Consider the following 18742-nt stretch of genomic DNA (forward strand, 5'->3'; position numbering starts at 1 on the left):
TGTGTATACTCTCGTGACTCTTCTGGTATCTGGCTCGGCTTGTGACTAGACCATTCTCTGTGTTTTCCTTTGATCTGACCTTCCGTTGCTGAACCCGGCCCGTGACCTGTGATTCTTGTCTACTGTTCTGTACCGTTTTGTCCCGTTGTTGTTGACCCGGCCTGCCTGACTACGCTATTGTCATTCCTACCAGCTACACGCCATTGGTGGCGGCCATTACCGCAGCCGGGGTGTCTCGGGGCCCTGGTTCCTGGCTGCGTCATGTCCATCCCCACCATCAGGGGCCCTGGTGAAGGGCAGCCTGGGACTTAGACTCCGCGCCCTGAGGGACTTTTGTCTGTTGGTGGTGGTTGTTGTCAGTCAGTGCGTTACCCTGCCACTAGGCCTACCTGTCCGTTCCACAGCCCTGCCCTGACATATACCCACAGTTGATCCAGAGGAAGGCAAAAAAAACAGCAAAGCATGATCCAATTTTCTCCTGCAGGGGAAAAAAATCCTTCCTGATCCCCCGAGAGGCAATCAGATATTCCCTGGATCAACTTTACCTATAAATGTTAGTATCCAGTTATATTCTGTGTATCCAAGAAAGACTCCAGGACTTTTTTAAAGCAATCCACTGAGCTGGCCACAACCAACTCTTGAGGGAGTTTATTCCACATTTTCACAGCTCTTACTGTGAAGAAACCTTTCCATATTTGGAGATTAAATTTCTTTTCCTCCAGACGTAAAGAGTGCCCCCTTGTCCTCTGTGATGACCTCAGGGTGAATAACTCTACACCGAGTTCACTATATGAATCACTGATGTATTTATACATGGAGATCATATCCCCCCTTATGTATTATACATGGAGATCATATCCCCCCTTATGTATTATACATGGAGATCATATCCCCCCTTATGTATTATACATGGAGATCATATCCCCCCTTATGTATTATACATGGAGATCATATCCCCCATTATGTATTATTTTTTGTGAATTAGAGTAATAGTCCACCACACAAAAAAATAATGAAAAGATTAGATATATTACAAATTATTCAAATTATATTTTTCTCTATATAAATAAAAACACATATCAAACTGGCAGCCAGGATTCAGTACTAAACCCAGGGGCTGGAATAAACAGCAGCTGGGCTTCCAATCCTGCTACAGACCTCTACATTGGACCACTGGTAGCAAGAATTGGGGACACAATGCTTCCACGTTGTCTACTTAGGAAGTTATGTGCCATCGCCTGGCGTTCTGTCAGCTCCAGGGCTAGGCTAGAGCTAATGCTGCTCTTTCCTGCCTACCTCTGCAGCAATAGATCACTGTTGTATCTATAGATAGTGATGTATTGCTGGCAGATTGATATCAGAAGAGATCTGTTGCTGCAGAGTTGATTTGGGGGTGTGTCGGGGGGGGGGGGGGTACAGGGAAAACTGGATCAGGTCTACACTGGTCATGTCCAGGATCCCCATGAAGAATGGAAAAAATATAGTAATTGCACCAGTAATTGCCCCCTGCCCAGGGTGGACTGACCATTTGGAAACTCGGGCACTGCCCAAGGGCCCGGAGTCAGTAGGGGGCCCCATGAGATGCCCCTGTTACCTTTTTCATAGGCTTTTTTGAGTTTGGGCAAGGATTCAGGGGCCCCATGATCCCCTATTGCCCGGGGGCCCCATGAGTTGTCAGTCCGCCCCTGCCATGCTGATCACCCTCCCTGCCCACATCTGATTCACCCAGCTGCCTGGGCCCCCCTGCTTGTCTGGGCTCCGTACAAGAGGACTGGTGGTACCCCCTTATCCTCGGCCCTACTCCCAGTCACCTACTGGGCACCCTCCCCCCGGAACAGGCTTGGATCATATAAATATTCAGGCTGCTTATTTGACTCTCCCAACCCACTACATTCCAGAACCTTCCAGAAGGCAGGGGGAAGCAGTCAAACCCAGGGGCAGACTGACAACTCATGGGGCCCCTGGGCAATAGGGGATCATGGGGCCCCTGTGTCCTTGTCCAAACTCAAAAAAGCCTATGAAAAGGTACCAGGGGCATCTCATGGGGCCCCTACTGACTCCGGGCCCTCGGGCAGTGCCCGAGTTTCCAAATGGTCAGTCCACCCCTGGTCAAACCTGCAACTAGCGAGGCACAGAACAACCCAAAATAATCACAAGCTGCTCAACAGATTACAGTAGAACTAAAGAGCTGAATGTACTTCGCTAGCTAGCAGCCTGTCTAGGAGGGGGCTACATTGACAAATTGACAGGGACTGTTTAAAAGGTATTTGTTGTCCATGTATACAATACATCCAGCATGAATAATGAGCGGGGGGGGGGGGGATTCTTCTCAGCTGGAACTTGTGGAAGATGCCAGCCTTGAGTAGATGTAGATTGGGACTTAGACAATGGCGCCTTAGCAGAAATGTTCTCTTGTCATGGATGAGGCCTGGACCAGATTCTGCAGTGTCACACATAAGTCATCTCATCTCCTTCTGCTGCGTTATCACAGTAATTGGTGTGTCTATGCCGAGCCCGTTACATCAATCGTATATCATCAGAGGATTATTGTAGCATTGAAGGGAAACTAGGTTTGTTTTTTTATTTTATTTTTTTTATCTCATTGTAAAATGATATTAATATGTTATTGTCTTATAGTAAACTTGAAAGCTTTAGAAATTAAACAAATAATACATAAATATATCCATGGGGGTCATATTAAAATGGTAAAATCAAGAGATTCATTATATGATCAAAAGTTTGGGAGGTATAGTACCCCATCATTGGTGTCAGTAGGTGGAATCGTGCCCCATCTTTGCTGTCAGTGGGTGGAATAGTGCCCCATCATTGGTGTCAGTAGGTGGAATCGTGCCCCATCTTTGCTGTCAGTGGGTGGAATAGTGCCCCATCATTGGTGTCAGTGGGAGGAATAGTGCCCCATCATTGGTGTCAGTGGGTGGAATAGTGCCCCATCATTGGTATCAGTGGGTGGCATAGTGCCCCATCATTGGTGTCAGTGGGTGGAATAGTGCCTCATCATTGATGTCAGTGGGTGGAATAGTGCCCCATCATTGGTATCAGTGGGTGGAATAGTGCCCCATCATTGGTGTCAGTGGGAGAAATAGTGCCCCATCATTGGTATCAGTGGGAGGAATAGTGCCCCATCATTGGTGTCAGTGGGAGGAATAGTGCCTCATCATTGATGTCAGTGGGTGGAATAGTGCCCCATCATTGGTGTCAGTGGGAGAAATAGTGCCCCATCATTGGTGTCAGTGGTGGAATAGTACCCCATCATTGGTGTCAGTGGGTGGAATAGTGCCCCATCATTGGTGTCAGTGGTGGAATAGTACCCCATCATTGGTGTCAGTGGGTGGAATAGTGCCCCATCATTGATGTCAGTGAGAGGAATAGTACCCCATCATTGATGTCAGTGAGAGGAATAGTGCCCCAGGATTGGTGTCAGTGCAAGGAATAGGGCCCCATCATTGGTGTAAGTGGGAGGAATAGTGCTCCATCATTGGTGTCACTGGGAGGAGTAGTATCCCATCATTGGTGTCAATAGGAGGAATAGTACTTCATCATTGGTGTCGGTGCAAGAAATAGCGCTCCATCATTGGTGTCAGCTCAAGGAAGAGTGCCCTATCATTGGTGTCAATAGGAGAAATAGTGCTCCATTATTGGTGTCGGTGGGAGGAATAGTGCTCCATTGTTGGTGTCAGAGGGAGAAATAGTGCTTTGTATCAGTGGGAGGAATAGTGCCCCAAGGATAAGGGCAAGCAAACAGTTTAGGGACTACTGTTGTATACAGACCACAATGGTAAAAAAGCCTGACTGTGCTTAATTCAAAAGCCAGAATCTCAACTAAGATTGAGTATTGTTTGTAGACAAAAGCAAGCAAAATCGGAAATTGATCAGATAGAAAAGAACTGCATTTCCGGCACCACCTTCCTGAAGTTTGCATGTTCTCCCTGTGCCTGTGTGGGTTTTCTCCGGGTGCTCCGATTTCCTCCCACACTCCAAAAACATGCTGGTAGTCTAAATGGGTCCAATCTAAATTGGCCCTAGTATGTGTATGTATGAATGTGAGTTGGGGACTGATGTGAATGTACAATAAATATGTAAAGCACTCTGTAAATTAAGTACCTGTAATAAATAAATAAGATAAATGTAATTTTTAATAACCCTTGCTTTACCCTACATGTTTTTCAGTGCCCTCTTTAGTACCGGCACCCCCCATGCTCCAGCTGGAAGAATGCTGCACCCACAATAACAGTGCCACTTTGTCCTGGAAGCAGCCACCCATGTCCATGGTCCAGGCAGAGGGATACATACTGGAACTGGATGATGGCAATGGTGGACAGTTCAGGGTAAGAAATATGCTTTTTCTGACATGGCTGATATGTGAAGTAAAATTTGCTGCTTTCACAAAGTAACTGGACTTTTATGTTGCATAAACAATTATTGGAAGTCAAATATGTTGTGGGGGGTGTAGAAGGAAATGCGGGAGTGGCTCAGAGGGAATTCACAAGACCTTTGGAAACTCAGATGATGTGTCTTCATACTGTTTTTCTCCATATATTGAGGCTCCGTTCACACCAATGCGTTGTTTAGTGCTTTTTGCAGAAATGCACTACAGTCCATTTAACATGGTTCCTATGCCTTGCTAAAGAAGCTGAGGGTAAAGGTGATGGACTGGCCAAGCATGTCTCCAGACCTAAACCCTATTGAGCATCTGTGGGGCATCCTCAAACGAAAGGCGGAGGAGCGCAAGGTCTCTAACATCCACCAGCTCTGTGATGTTGTCATGGAGGAGTGGAAGAGGACTCCAGTGGGAACTTGTGAAGCTCTGGTGAACTCCATGCCCAAGAGGGTTAAGGCAGTGCTGGAAAATAATGGTGGCCACCCAAAATATTGACACTTTGGGCCCAATTTGGACATTGTCACTTAGGGGTGTACCCACTTTTGTTGCCAGCGGTTTAGACATTAATGGCTGTGTGTTGAGTTATTTTGAGGGGACAGCAAATTTACATGTTATACAAGCTGTACACTGACTATGTCACATTGTAGCAAAGTGTCATTTCTTCAGTGTTGTCACATGAAAGGATATAATCAAATATTTACAAAAATGTGAGGGGTGTACTCACTTCTGTGAGATACTGTATGTTAAAATGTTACTAAACCCACAACAGTAAAATCAGTCTGTATATGCAGTAAAGCATGCTTGTTATACTCACTGTATGGGGAGACCGGATATAGTGAATGCAGGGTCTGGGGAGACCAGATATAGTGAATGCAGGGTCCGGGAAGACCAGATATAGTGAATGCAGGGTCCGGGGAGACCAGATATAGTGAATGCAGGGTCCGGGGAGACCAGATATAGTGAATGCAGGGTCCGGGGAGACCGGATATAGTGAATGCAGGGTCTGGGGAGACCAGATATAGTGAATGCAGGGTCTGCGGAGACCAGATATAGTGAATGCAGGGTCCGGGGAGACCAGATATAGTGAATGCAGGGTCCGGGGAGACCGGATATAGTGAATGCAGGGTCCGCGGAGACCGGATATAGTGAATGCAGGGTCCGGGGAGACCAGATATAGTGAATGCAGGGTCCGGGGAGACCGGATATAGTGAATGCGGGGTCCGAGGAGAGCGAATATAGTGAATGCAGGGTCCGGGGAGACCGGATATAGTGAATGCAGGGTCCACGGAGACCGGATATAGTGAATGCAGGGTCCGGGGAGACCAGATATAGTGAATGCAGAGTCCTGGGAGACCAGATATAGTGAATGCGGGGTCCAGGGAGACCGGATATAGTGAATGCAGGGTCCGGGGAGACCGGATATAGTGAATGCGGGGTCCGGGGAGACCAGATATAGTGAATGCAGGGTTCGGGGAGACCAGATATAGTGAATGCAGGGTCCGGGGAGACCAGATATAGTGAATGCAGGGTCCGAGGAGACCGGATATAGTGAATGCAGGGTCTGGGGAGACCAGATATAGTGAATGCAGGGTCCGAGGAGACCGGATATAGTGAATGCAGGGTCTGGGGAGACCAGATATAGTGAATGCAGGGTCCGGGGAGACCAGATATAGTGAATGCAGGGTCCGGGGAGACCAGATATAGTGAATGCAGGGTCCGGGGAGACCAGATATAGTGAATGCAGGGTCCGGGGAGACCGGATATAGTGAATACAGGGTCCGGGGAGACCGGATATAGTGAATGCAGGGTCCGGGGAGACCGGATATAGTGAATGCGGGGTCCGAGGAGAGCGAATATAGTGAATGCAGGGTCCGGGGAGACCGGATATAGTGAATGCAGGGTCCACGGAGACCGGATATAGTGAATGCAGGGTCCGGGGAGACCAGATATAGTGAATGCAGAGTCCTGGGAGACCAGATATAGTGAATGCGGGGTCCAGGGAGACCGGATATAGTGAATGCAGGGTCCGGGGAGACCGGATATAGTGAATGCAGGGTCTGGGGAGAATGGATATAGTGAATGCAGGGTCCGGGGAGACCGGATATAGTGAATGCAGGGTCCGGGGTTTAGTAACATTTTAATCTTCCCACTGCATTCTTTCAATATAATCCGTCATAAACTCCACCCTCCACTTGATACCCACAAATGGCTTCCGCAAAACCTGATTGGTGCCTGTATCCAATACAGTAAATGTATACAGTATATATATCCAGTATATTAACACACATGCTCTTATCTTGTGCATGTACTTCACAATGACTGTTTTGTTTTGTTTTTTGGCTGAAACTAGACTTCGGCTAAAAAGCTGCAGTCAGGTCATTCCTCTCAGACCAGTTTTACCATCATGCATTGTCTGGAATTGTCATTGATTTATTCCCTTAATGGTTAAGTGGTGACTGATTGAGTCAGCATTTCCCATGTCTATAGCTCACTTTCCATCCTGCAGTGTCCAGGGGCAGTAAATCCCTGAACCGAAGTACATAAACCTTGTCCCCAGCAGCAGAGTCATGTCTCAATAAATATGTGTGCCAACAATTAGGCCACAACTGACAGGAGGCTGCAAGCAGCATGAACACAAGAGCCTGTGGGAGACGAGGGCGATGCTATCTACAATATAACACAATGGCATTTTCTGGGGTCCGGTGTTAATTCCGCTGTTACATTTTGGCTTCTATTACCCAATGGTGTTTTGCATTCAAAAGCATGGCAATAGTCTACAAAGAGAACATAGGTGCTGTATTTATCCACATGAATTCTGAAGCCTCGGAAAAAAAGTTTGTCTATCTCTGAGAAGCTCCACAGGTACTTATAAATGTTTTTATATTTATAGGAGGTCTTTGTTGGAAAGGAGACAATGTGTACAGTGGATGGCCTTCACTTTAACAGCACTTACAATGCCCGAGTCAAGGCCTTCAACAAAGCTGGTGTCAGTCAGTATAGCAAGACCCTGGTGCTGCAGACCTCTGAAGGTAATGTGCTCATGTTTCTTGCTAGAGAGTGGCTAGAATGTTGTATCTATATGTGTGTGAATTCCTGTACCTCATACGGGGCCTTGCTTTCCATGAGGCAAGGAGAGAATTTAGGGTATGATGAGGTTCTTATCTTCCATCATGCCTCCTTAGCTGCCTATTAAAGCTAGGTCTCCAGAACTCAAGCACAAAAATGTTCATTCCAACACTGTTTCCTTAAGGTATATGCACTATATGGCAAAAAGTTTGCTGACACCCGACCATCACACCTATATGAGCTTGTTGGACATCTCACTCCAGAATTATGGGCATTCAATTGGAGTTGCCCACTTCCTGTGTGGCTGTAATAGCCTATACTGTTCTAGAAATGCTTTGCTCAAAATGTTTAAGCATGTCTCTTGAAATTTGTGCCCATCAGCCAACAAAACTTTTCTGTGAGGTGAAGTACTGATGTTGGATGAGAAGACCTGGCTTATGTTCCAGTTCAACCCAAAAATGTTCAGTAGGGTTGGGGCCAGTCCTCAAATCAATTGAACCCTTTGGGATGACTCTTTAGATGTTGGATGAGAAGACATGGCTCACAATCAGTGTTCCAGTTCATCCCAAATGAAAGCCAAATCTTCTCATCCAACATCAGTTCCTGACTCTTTAGATGTTGGATGAGAAGACAACTCACAATCAGTGTTCCAGTTCATCCCAAATGAAAGCCAGATTTGCTCATCCAACATCAGTTCCTGACTCTTTAGATGTTGGATGGGAAGACATGGCTCACAATCAGTGTTCCAGTTCATCCCAAATGAAAGCCAGATCTACTTATCCAACATCAGTTCTTGACTCTTTAGATGTTGGATGAGAAGACATGGCTCACAATCAGTGTTCCAGTTCATCCCAAATGAAAGCCAGATCTACTTATCCAACATCAGTTCTTGACTCTTTAGATGTTGGATGAGAAGACATGGCTCACAATCAGTGTTCCAGTTCATCCCAAATGAAAGTCAGATCTACTTATCCAACATCAGTTCCTGACTCTTTAGATGTTTGATGAGAAGACATGGCTCACAATTAGTGTTCCAGTTCATCCCAAAGGTGTTCAGTTGGGATAATTTTAGGGTTCTGTGCAGGCTAGTTAAGTTCCTTGACACAAGACTTTATGGAGCTGGCTTTGTGCACAGGGGCAAAGTCATGATAGAACAAAAGAGGGCCTTCCTCAAACTGTTTCCACAAGGTTGGACACACAGATGTGTAAATTGTTTTTGTATGCTCTATCATTAACAGAACCCTTCACTAAAAATACTTGATCTCAAAATTTGGAGGAGTGCTCACCTACTTTTGGCCATATAGTGTAGCTGAAGGAAAAGGTGCCGTAGACATGGCACAGGGCTTAGCAGCATTCAGTAGTATTAAAGCAAACCTGTTCCTTGCCCAGACAGGGTCAAGTGACAGATTTAGTTCAGAGGGTAACAGAGATATTTCTTTCATGTGCTCCCCCTGCCACCCCTGCAAATTGCTGTGTGAGTATCGACTGGATGCTGGGCCACAACTCACACATGGCTAAGGACTGTCCTTCCTGCCCCTCTGACAGCACCTGCTGACTGACTGGTGGTGGCCTAAGCACTGCATTATGGGGAGGAATGGGAGAGAGTCATGTTCACTCCTGTACCCTGATGTACCAAGTTTTGCTCCAGCATTTGAAAAGAGTAAGTTGAAGGTGAAAATATACTTCTTACCTTCTCTGTTTTATAACTGGGTTGGTGGTGTAACATTTCAAGAACTATTGCAGAAATAAAAAAAATAAAGTGAATCTTTAAAGTTGAACTATAGACAAACTTTTTTTTTTTCATTTTGGATAGAATAAGGGAGGGTTATAACCCCTGTCAGTTTTTTTTCATCATCTGTGCCTCATTGTGGAGATTTCATTTCACTTCCTGTCCCCAAGCCAAACAGGAAATGAGAGCAAATCCCTGCAAATGTACCACTTGCTGACCACCCCATAGCAGATGTATTGCTACATGGTGATCGCGCTCTGCAAAATCACATATATATATATATACGTGACTTTGCATTTCCAGGTAGGGGAGGGAGTGTGTACGCGCTAACCTACCCGCGCTGTCATTGGCTCACTGGAAATGTCAATCACTTGGTCTCGGCAAGTAAATCATGGCCGGGACTTGGTGATCGGCAGAGCAGCTGACGGGAGAGATCTGTGTGGAAACAACACAGATCTCTTCCCTGTCAGCGGGCATGTGCTACTTTCTATCTCTCTGCAAAGCAGAGGGATAGAAAGCAGCATATCCCCTAGTAAAACTACACAGTAATCTCAAAGCAATACACAATTAACCCTTTGATCACCCTTTGATCACCCCAGGTGTTAACTCATTCCTGCCAGTTGTCGTTAGTACAGTGTCAGCGCTTTTTATTAGCACCGATCACTGATCACTGTATTAGTGTCACTGGGGATGTCAATGGCTGTCAGTTCTCATCCAGTGTCAGTTAGTGTCAAAATGCCCGCCGCAGTACTGCTATAAGTCGCTGATCGCCGCCATTACTAGTATAAAACCAATTAATATACACTTATTTGGACTTTTTTTTTACCAAAGACATGGCGCAGAATACATTTTGGGCTACATTTATGAAGACTTTTTTTTTTCTACTTTTTTATTGGATATGTTTTATAGCAAAAAGTAAAACCAAAGTCACTATTTAATGCATTTTTAATATTCAAAGCAAACTCCCCCATCCAGCCATGCCTCCATGCTTTATTGTGCTTAGAACTCACTTTGAAAACCACCCCCCCAGCATTTCTAGCCATGGCCATATTGGATAAGGGCAGGTGATTCATGTAGCATTTACCTGGTATGCAGGCAGGAGGGTGTTCTTAGCTGAGAAAACTCCTCCTCCTCTCCTGAAGACTCCTGGGAAGTATGACATCATTTGACTAGGCATGGAAACCAGGAAGTAACTGAAGTAATGTGATAAAAAGTTTAAAAGAAGTAAATATTATATACTTTCCTATCTATTTACTAAGGCTAGCAGCATGAGGATTACAAATAGCCAGTGCTGATTGAGAGAGTGAAGTTCCATTTTAAATATATAAAGAAAAACCCCATACCCTTTTAATGCACAAAATGAAGAACTTCTGATATGGTGCAATTTTGCCAACATCTAATTTGGCAATTTTGCAGTGAATTGGTTGCCTTTGATTGGACAGAGTGGTTTTAACAGCCACAAATGACAAATCCCAGGAGATGACATTTTCTTTTGTGTGTCACAGCAATCCAACCAAATTAAGGGCCTGTGTCAATGGGCTGTGGACTGTGCCAGTGGGCAAATGAAATGTGCTTTTAGGTGCATTCAGCCTGCATTTGAGATCAATCAAAATTTGTTGGCAGGAGCAGTTGACCACCTTGTGACCTGCAAGCTGAACTCCTTCAAATTGCATCAACCTATGTTTGCATTCCTATTGACTTGTATGGGGAGAGACATGATATGAACAAAAGCCCATCTACACAGTCTCGAATAGATATGCCACACATCTGTCAGTTTGTCTCAGTTGTCTAACTGCCATCTCCTCTGAGGCTTGGCCCAATGAGATTGTGCCAATATCTGACAGATACCCAGGAATTTTATGCTCGAACTACACATAGGCAATTCTCCAACCGGGTAAATGTAAAATGCGGGTGTCCATTGTAGTTCTGTGGTGTGACGTTTGTTCCTTTTGTATCCTTTTGTAATGTGCGCTCCATCATGTGTGGAGTCAGCCCAGTTTCAGACTTGTTTTTTTGCTAATCAGATTCTTCCTTTTATTTTTACGCTTTAGCCTTTTGTGCTCATGTACTCAGTGCATACTGTAATTTTTCCATCAGGTATTTGTGTGCTTTAGCCGTCGTCTCTGATTTGCCAGTTGTTTTCCACAATTCTTAGTGATGCAGTTTATGTTGCACAGTGAGGTTTTGTGGTCATCCATAAACAGGTCTATTCACAAAGCTTAGTTGTGTCTTTGTCTGTCCGCTGGAAACTTCGCAAAACCATTTTGTCCTGGCAGAGTGTGAGTTTTATGGATCTTGTTTTCTTTTTATGGTGGTTAAAGTGGTGCCTATGTTGTCATTGGCTTTGGTTGTGTATTGGCTGGGTGGACAGAAGTCATTTATTCTCATGCCTCCTTTTTATGTTGGTTGTAACCTGATGTTTGTGTGGTCTCCTTCAATGCTGAGATGGTACAGATCCTTTTGGGGAAAAAGTACCGTGATGTGAGATAATCGTTATTAGGCCAAAGGTGATCTAACTCTATTCTTCACAAAGCTTTTATTTTTCTTCTCACTAAAGCTCATTTGGTAGCACAGTTGAGTTATTCCAGTGGGGTACGGATTGATGGATATGCAATGTGTTGGTAGGATAACATTGTTTTGATCAGTTGCACTCATAGTTAATAAGATAATATGTTTCTGCTCCCTAGACACAGTGGAGGCAGCCATCTTGTAGGCCAAAACAATTAAAATTACATTTGGGATTATGTAATAGGCCTCTTGCCACCCCCCTTTAACTTTCTTCCAGTTAATAGCTTTGCCAAACAAACTTCAATGGAATCTTCAAGCTAATCTAGAAAGCATAGGGAGGGGGGGTGAAGACAGTGATGAAGTTTCTCGCTTTAGGATACAAAATAAGAACTGCAATCAGGAAATAATGTAGCAGCCATTCTCAACAAGGGTTCCATGGAACTCTAGCGTTCCTCCAGAGGTTGCCAAGAGTTCCTTGAGCAATGGCTGGTTGACCTCCTATCTTATGGTTCCTGCATAGTTTCAAGGTCAATACCACTTGATAGAGCCAACTGCAAGACATCGATGACTGTCTTAAGGATGGCAATTTGAGCACCACTGTAAGGGGGGGCATACCTCCAACCGACCACCAATGCAAAGGGTCATATTTCTCACTGACCACCAATGCACTGGTTTTAGCAGAGGTTCCTCAAGTCCTCAAAATTATTTAAAGGGTTCCTTTGGGGTAAAAAGGTTGAGAAAGACTGAACTAGAGCCATGGAGCAAGATACAAGACAATGCCCCTGATTCCAACTCTATAACTCCTCTAGGAAAAAGAGCAAGCAGTAGTCAGGACAGGTAGCATTCAGGAAGAGTTGTTGGGCAGATAATGGATAGACTGCAGGCAGTCAGGGATAGGGAGAGGAAAAAAAATAGCTTTACATTCTGGGGTTACAGTACAGGATCAAGACAAGGTTCCTGACCCCCAACACTGTAATGCCTCTAACATGAAGAAAAAGCATTGGGGGCAAATAGGATTTAAGCAGAGTGTTTGCACAGGCAAAAGATGGGCAGGTTGCAGACAGTCAGGAGGGGCAAAGTGAAACTCTAGAGCCAATGAGCAAGCCACAAGACGGGGCCCCTGACCCCAACTCTGTAACCCATCTAAAAATTGTAGTGTCTAGGCAGAGTTGTCGCAGAAGTAGATAATGGGGCAGGCTGCAGTCTGTCACATAAGGGAGGACAGTAGGACAATAGAATAGCTTAACATTCTAAAGTCGTAGTACAGGATTTAAACAAAGACCCAGACCCCATCTCTAACCAAGTAAGCCCTGGTCAGGGCAAGTAGCATTTTGTCCAAGTTATCCTAAGGGCGAATGATTGGGTGAGCTGAAGACCATGGACAACCACTTTTGGTTGTCCATGTAGGATACAAGACAAGGCCTGTGGCTCCAACTCTGAAACCCCTCTTACAAAAATGTCAAGTAATGGTCAGGGCAAGTAGCATTTTGGCCGAGTTATCCTAAGGGCCAATGATTGGGTGAGCTGAAGACCATGGACAACCACTTTTGGTTGTCCATGTAGGAATACAAGACAAGGCCTGTGGCTCCAACTCTGAAACCCCTCTTACAAAAAGGTCAAGTAATGGTCAGGGCAAGTAGCATTTTGGCCGAGTTATCCTAAGGGCAAATGATTGGGTGAGCTGAAGACCATGGACAACCACTTTTAGTTGTCCATGTAGGATACAAGACAAGTCCTGTGGCTCCAACTCTGAAACCCCTCTTACAAAAATGTCAAGTAATGGTCAGGGCAAGTAGCATTTTGGCCGAGTTATCCTAAGGGCCAATGATTGGGTGAGCTGAAGACCATGGACAACCACTTTTGGTTGTCCATGTAGGAATACAAGACAAGGCCTGTGGCTCCAACTCTGAAACCCCTCTTACAAAAAGGTCAAGTAATGGTCAGGGCAAGTAGCATTTTGGCCGAGTTATCCTAAGGGCAAATGATTGGGTGAGCTGAAGACCATGGACAACCACTTTTAGTTGTCCATGTAGAATACAAGACAAGTCCTGTGGCTCCAACTCTGAAACCCCTCTTACAAAAAGGTCAAGTAATGGACAGGGCAGTTAGCATTGAGGCAGAAATGTTGCACAGGCAAATGACATGGGCTACTGACAGAAAGGGCACAGGCGGTCAAGCTACTGCCGGGACTATTACCGGTTGGTTGTATGGTTCTCTATCAATATTGGTTCAGCATACAAATGGCTATCCCCCACTGTGTGTAGGTGACAATCTGGTTTGGTTTTTATAATGTTCATGTTTACTGATGTACCATGCATGTCTTTGCTAGGTCCCTTTTCCCGAATGTCAGCCACTCTTGCAGCTGAAATGTCAGCCACTCTTGCAGCTGAAATGTCAGCCACTCTTGCAGCTCGTCTGCAAGACAACGCCCTGCCCTCTCCTCTCGATTTCCTCCAGCACTCTGAACAGGAAGCTTGTGTGTCTCCAGGTAATGGCTCTTATCTCCTCTGTGCTATGTAACATTGTGGCAGGACTGACAAGTATTAGCACTGCAATGGTTGCAAACGCTTGGACCGATACCACGATTTCTTGTGACATTTGAATTATTGTGGAGCTGTGCAGTTTTACTTCTTACAAGAATGGTTTATTTTATGTAATTATGAACCAATGGTATATCCGTTTTTATTGTTTACAAGGTCTGTTTCACAACTTCACATGTGATACATGTTACATTCATGATACATGATTTCCAGAGCACCATGGGTTTCCAAACAAAGAGAACACCAGAAGCTGTTTACCAGGGGTGGACTGACAGCTCATGGGGCCCCTGGGCAATAGGGGATCATGGGGCCCCTGTGTCCTTGCCCAAACTCTAAAAAGCCTATGAAAAAGGTACCAGGGGCATCTCATGGGGCCCCTTACTGACCCCGGGCCCTCGGGCAGTGCCCGAGTTTCCAAATGGTCAGTCCGCCCCTGCTGTTTACTTTACACATTTTGTATGGAGCCATTTTAACAGGCAGGTAGGGATGGGATGGCAGGTAGGACTTAATTGTCTGTGTTTGGAGATTGAACTTGAGCTATTGTAGCCTGTACCTAGCAAGCATTTTATAGCAGATATATTTGTAACTAAGCCTAAAGATTCAATTTTTTGTTCAAAATAAGAAAACAAAATGTTAATATGGATAATTTCAAAATTGTAATATGGCACAGAAGTGTAGTTGAGAAGGAGATGAATCAATAGATAGGGGCAAAAAGTTAATGCTCCGGGCAAGTTCTGATAGTGAAAAGTCTGTGGTGCCATAAATCCAGTACACTTCATGCAGCAACTTTAGTCCCCATACACACGGGACGTTTTGATAACGCTAGTAACGTTAGCTGTGTAAAGTTACGTTAAAATTGTGAGTTTTTCAGCTTTTTTTGCATTAGCGTTTTGCCACGTTTAGAGGCTTTATTCCACGTTTGCGGGTTTTAAAAAAGTCCAAAAATGCTGGTTTGCGGCGTTTTACCGTGTTTTGCTACATTTTTCAGCGTTAGAGTATTTTTACAGCTACAAAACTCCTCTAGTAACCCACTAGTCCTGGGTTTTTTCCAGCCAAAAAACGTCCCTGCCAAAAAACGTCGATTACAGTCTATGTGTTCATGGACACATAGGATAACATGCTGGGGGGTTTACTAGCTGATTCAGGTAAGTAAAAAAACTGAGGATGAGGGTGCCTTCAGCTTGGGAAGTAGGCTGAAAGGATCTACCTAAAACCCAAGATAAATATACACTCACCGGCCAGTTTATGGGGTACACCTTGCTAGTGTCAAGAAAATATCCCCCACACCATTACACCACCATCACCAGCCTGAACCATTGATACAAGACAAGATGGATCCATGCTTTCATGTTGTTTACGCCAAATTCTGACCCTACCATGTGAATGTTGCAGCAACTGGGCTTCCCATTCTCCTCTGACATCAACAAGGCATTTTTGTCCACACAACTGCCACTCACTGGATATTTTCTCTTTTTCGGACCATTCTCTGTAAACCCTAGAGATGGTTGTGCGTGAAAATCCCAGCAGATCAGCATTTTTTGAAATACTCAGTCCAGCCCATCTGGCCCCAACAACCAACTTAAATCCCCTTTCTTCCCCATTCTGATGCTCGGTTTGAATTTCATAAAGTCCTCTTTTCCACGTCTACATGCCTTAATGCATTGAGTGGATGCCATGTGATTGGCTGATTAGCAATTTGTGTTACCAAGCTTTGAACAGATGTACCTAATAAAGAGGCCGGTGAGTGTATTCTCCAAGATCATTTTTTTCGATCTCACATTGTAAAGAGTCCTCCACCCCCTCTCTGTAAACCGCCTCTATAAAATGACAGCATGTCGCCCTGGTTGGGTTTGTAAGAGCCCAGGGTGCTGTATAGGTCATGAATGTCTTAGATTGCTCATATATTATCTTCCTTCATACGTCTCCAAGACCAGCTGTGAATTTTCTTGAGGGGGTTTGACTGATGCTTCATCTACGGAAGCTTTATTTTCTGGCAGATGATCAGACTGAAACATGTAGCGGTGCCTCTGCCACAAATTAATCAGCAAGTCAAACTGATGGACTGAATAAACGTCATCCGGGGACAGTGCGAGGGGGCTGCGCTCCAAGCCCGCAGGGTAATCAGAATTGCTTTCTGGTACAGAAGCAGCACGGATCTCTGCATTAAGGCTGAACGTTGAATTAAAAGTTGAGCGTGTGTTTCCATGTATAAAAGGAATTGGGCCTGAGGTATCAAAGTGTCTGGAAGGGAAACATCTCCTGGGATTTTAATAAGATCTTTGTGAGGACTTGGAAGCATTGCTGTGACTCTATTAAATTCCAAATTAAAGGGCCACTATCAACAGAAAGATAGTCACAGCTGTATTGGTAATATAGAATTACTCCAGACAAGCAGAAGAAGAACGCAAGAAGGAGAACAAGAAACCACCGCGGGAGATCTACTAAGTGTAGCAATGGATTACAAGATGTACAGTTGTGCTCACAAGTTTGCATACCCTGGCAGAAATCATGAAATGTTGGCATTGATATTGAAAATATGACTGATCATGCCTAAAAACTGTCTTTTATTTAACCTCTTCACGCCGACCGCACGCAAATGTGCAGCCTCCCGGCGTCTGGGCCTAGACGCCGAGCGGCCGCACAATTAAAAAGAAATGTGCTGAGAACACGCGCCCTGCGCGCTCCCAGCACACGTCCGGTACTCACGGAAAGGTCCCGATCTCCTCTTTCGATTGGGACCTTTCTTAATTATGTAAAAAAAATGTAAAAAAACAAAACCTCAGCGCTCAGGACTTCCTATTTACCATACAAATCCCCGTGAGATGCTGCTGTGCACAGGTACAAAAGACCAAAAACTTTTAACAATGAAAACCAGCGCAAACCCACATGATCAATTACATTACTCAGTTTAAAAAAACATTAATGTGCTAATAAAGATATATATAATAAATTATATATAAAATATATTGATATAAAAACATATATAAAAATTTAAAATTATAAGTCCAGTGACAAAAAAGCAAAGTGACAAAAAATCAAAAAAACCCCAGAAAATATATATATAAGTATAATTACAGTCCCGTGACAAAATTAAATCAAATTAAATTGTAATATATTTTCCATTTGATTCTTCCGTGTTACTGATCCCTTCACCATCCACCAGTGCAGAAATCAACATTAACCGCACTCACCAGATAATGGTGAGTCACACGCCTTTCAGGATTGTTAAGGGCTCCTGGACCCCCTTTACTTTGTCTGGGACCTCCAAGTGCTCTTTCCTCTTATGTCTAGGTTTCTTAATTATGTGACCGCTGTGACGGCGAATCACGGTGGTCACATGACCCTAAAACCTTACCCCCTGAAACCCTTAAAAGGCTGGGAGGCACCAAGGGGTTAAGTATAGTGATCATATGAAGCCATTTATTATTATTTATTACAGATACTTATATAGCACCGTCAATTTACACAGCACTTTACATATATATTGTACATTCACATCAGTCCCTAACCCTCAAGGGGTGTACAATCTAAGGTCCCTAACTCACATTCATACATACACATACTAGGGCCAATTTAGACAGGAACCAATTAACCTACCAGCATGTCTTTGGAGTGTGGGAGGAAACTGGAGTACCCAGAGGAAACCCACGCAGGCACAGGGAGAACATGCAAACTCCAGGCAGGAGGTGCCGTGGCTGGGATTTGAACTTAGTACTGCCAGGTGGAAGTGCTTACCATTTAGCCACTGTGCTGCCCAATATCACATAGTTTGGCTCCTTTTTAAAACATATTGGGAACAGAAATCACCTAAATGGCCCGGATCAAAAGTTTCCCTCCCCTGGAATGTTTGGATTTGGTACAGACACACAAGGTGACACATACGGGTTAAAAATTGCAATTAAAGGTTAATTTCCCACATCTGTGGCTTTTTAAGTTACAATTAGTGTCGGTGTATAAATAGTCACTGAGTTTGTTAGCTCTTACGTGGAAGCACTGAGCAGGCTAGACACTGAGCCACGGGGAGCTGAAAAGAACTGTCAAAAGACCTGCGTAAAGGTAATGGATGGCTTTATACAGATGGAAAAGGATATAAAAAGATGTTCAAAGCCTTGAATATGCCAGTCAGTACTTTGCAATCACTTATTAAGAAGTGGAAAGTTCAAAGATTTCTTATTACTAAGCCGAGGTCAAGTAGAGCAAGAAAGATTGCAGCCACAAATGCCAGAAGAATTGTTGAGGATACAAAGAAAAACTTGTAACAGTAATAGCTGTTGTGTAACAAAGTAAACAATTAGACACACATATCAACAAATCATTAGTAAGACCTCATCTGGAATATGCAGTTCAGTTTTGGGCTCCAATTCACAAAAAGAACATTGGGGAACTGGAGAAAGTACAGAGAAGGGCAACCAAACTGATACGAGGCATGGAGGAGATCAGCTATGAGGAAAGATTAGAGGAACTGAATTTATTCTCTCTTGAGAAGAGGAGATTAAGGGG

General features: G+C 44.3%; 1 protein-coding gene across 4 annotated transcripts in view; it reads left to right on the forward strand.

The window, feature by feature from the left end:
- The window catches only part of TRIM9 (tripartite motif containing 9), a 174717-nt gene that overhangs the window by 117332 nt on the left and 38643 nt on the right, over window positions 1-18742 (forward strand). For 3 of the 4 annotated variants that reach the window (XM_089665817.1, XM_089665816.1, XM_089665815.1), the window contains exons 6-7: window positions 4189-4346; window positions 7290-7428. In XM_089665817.1, coding sequence (XP_089521943.1) covers window positions 4189-4346; window positions 7290-7428 — 297 coding nt within the window. Of the gene's footprint in view, window positions 1-4188; window positions 4347-7289; window positions 7429-14031; window positions 14191-18742 lie in introns of all 4 variants that reach the window. The other variant, XM_089665814.1, reaches the window with a different exon arrangement.

This window comes from Staurois parvus, unplaced genomic scaffold, assembly GCF_062004578.1.
Source record: "Staurois parvus isolate SC_StPar_1 unplaced genomic scaffold, SC_StPar_1.0 ptg002360l, whole genome shotgun sequence".
Classification (NCBI taxonomy): Eukaryota; Metazoa; Chordata; class Amphibia; order Anura; family Ranidae; genus Staurois; species Staurois parvus.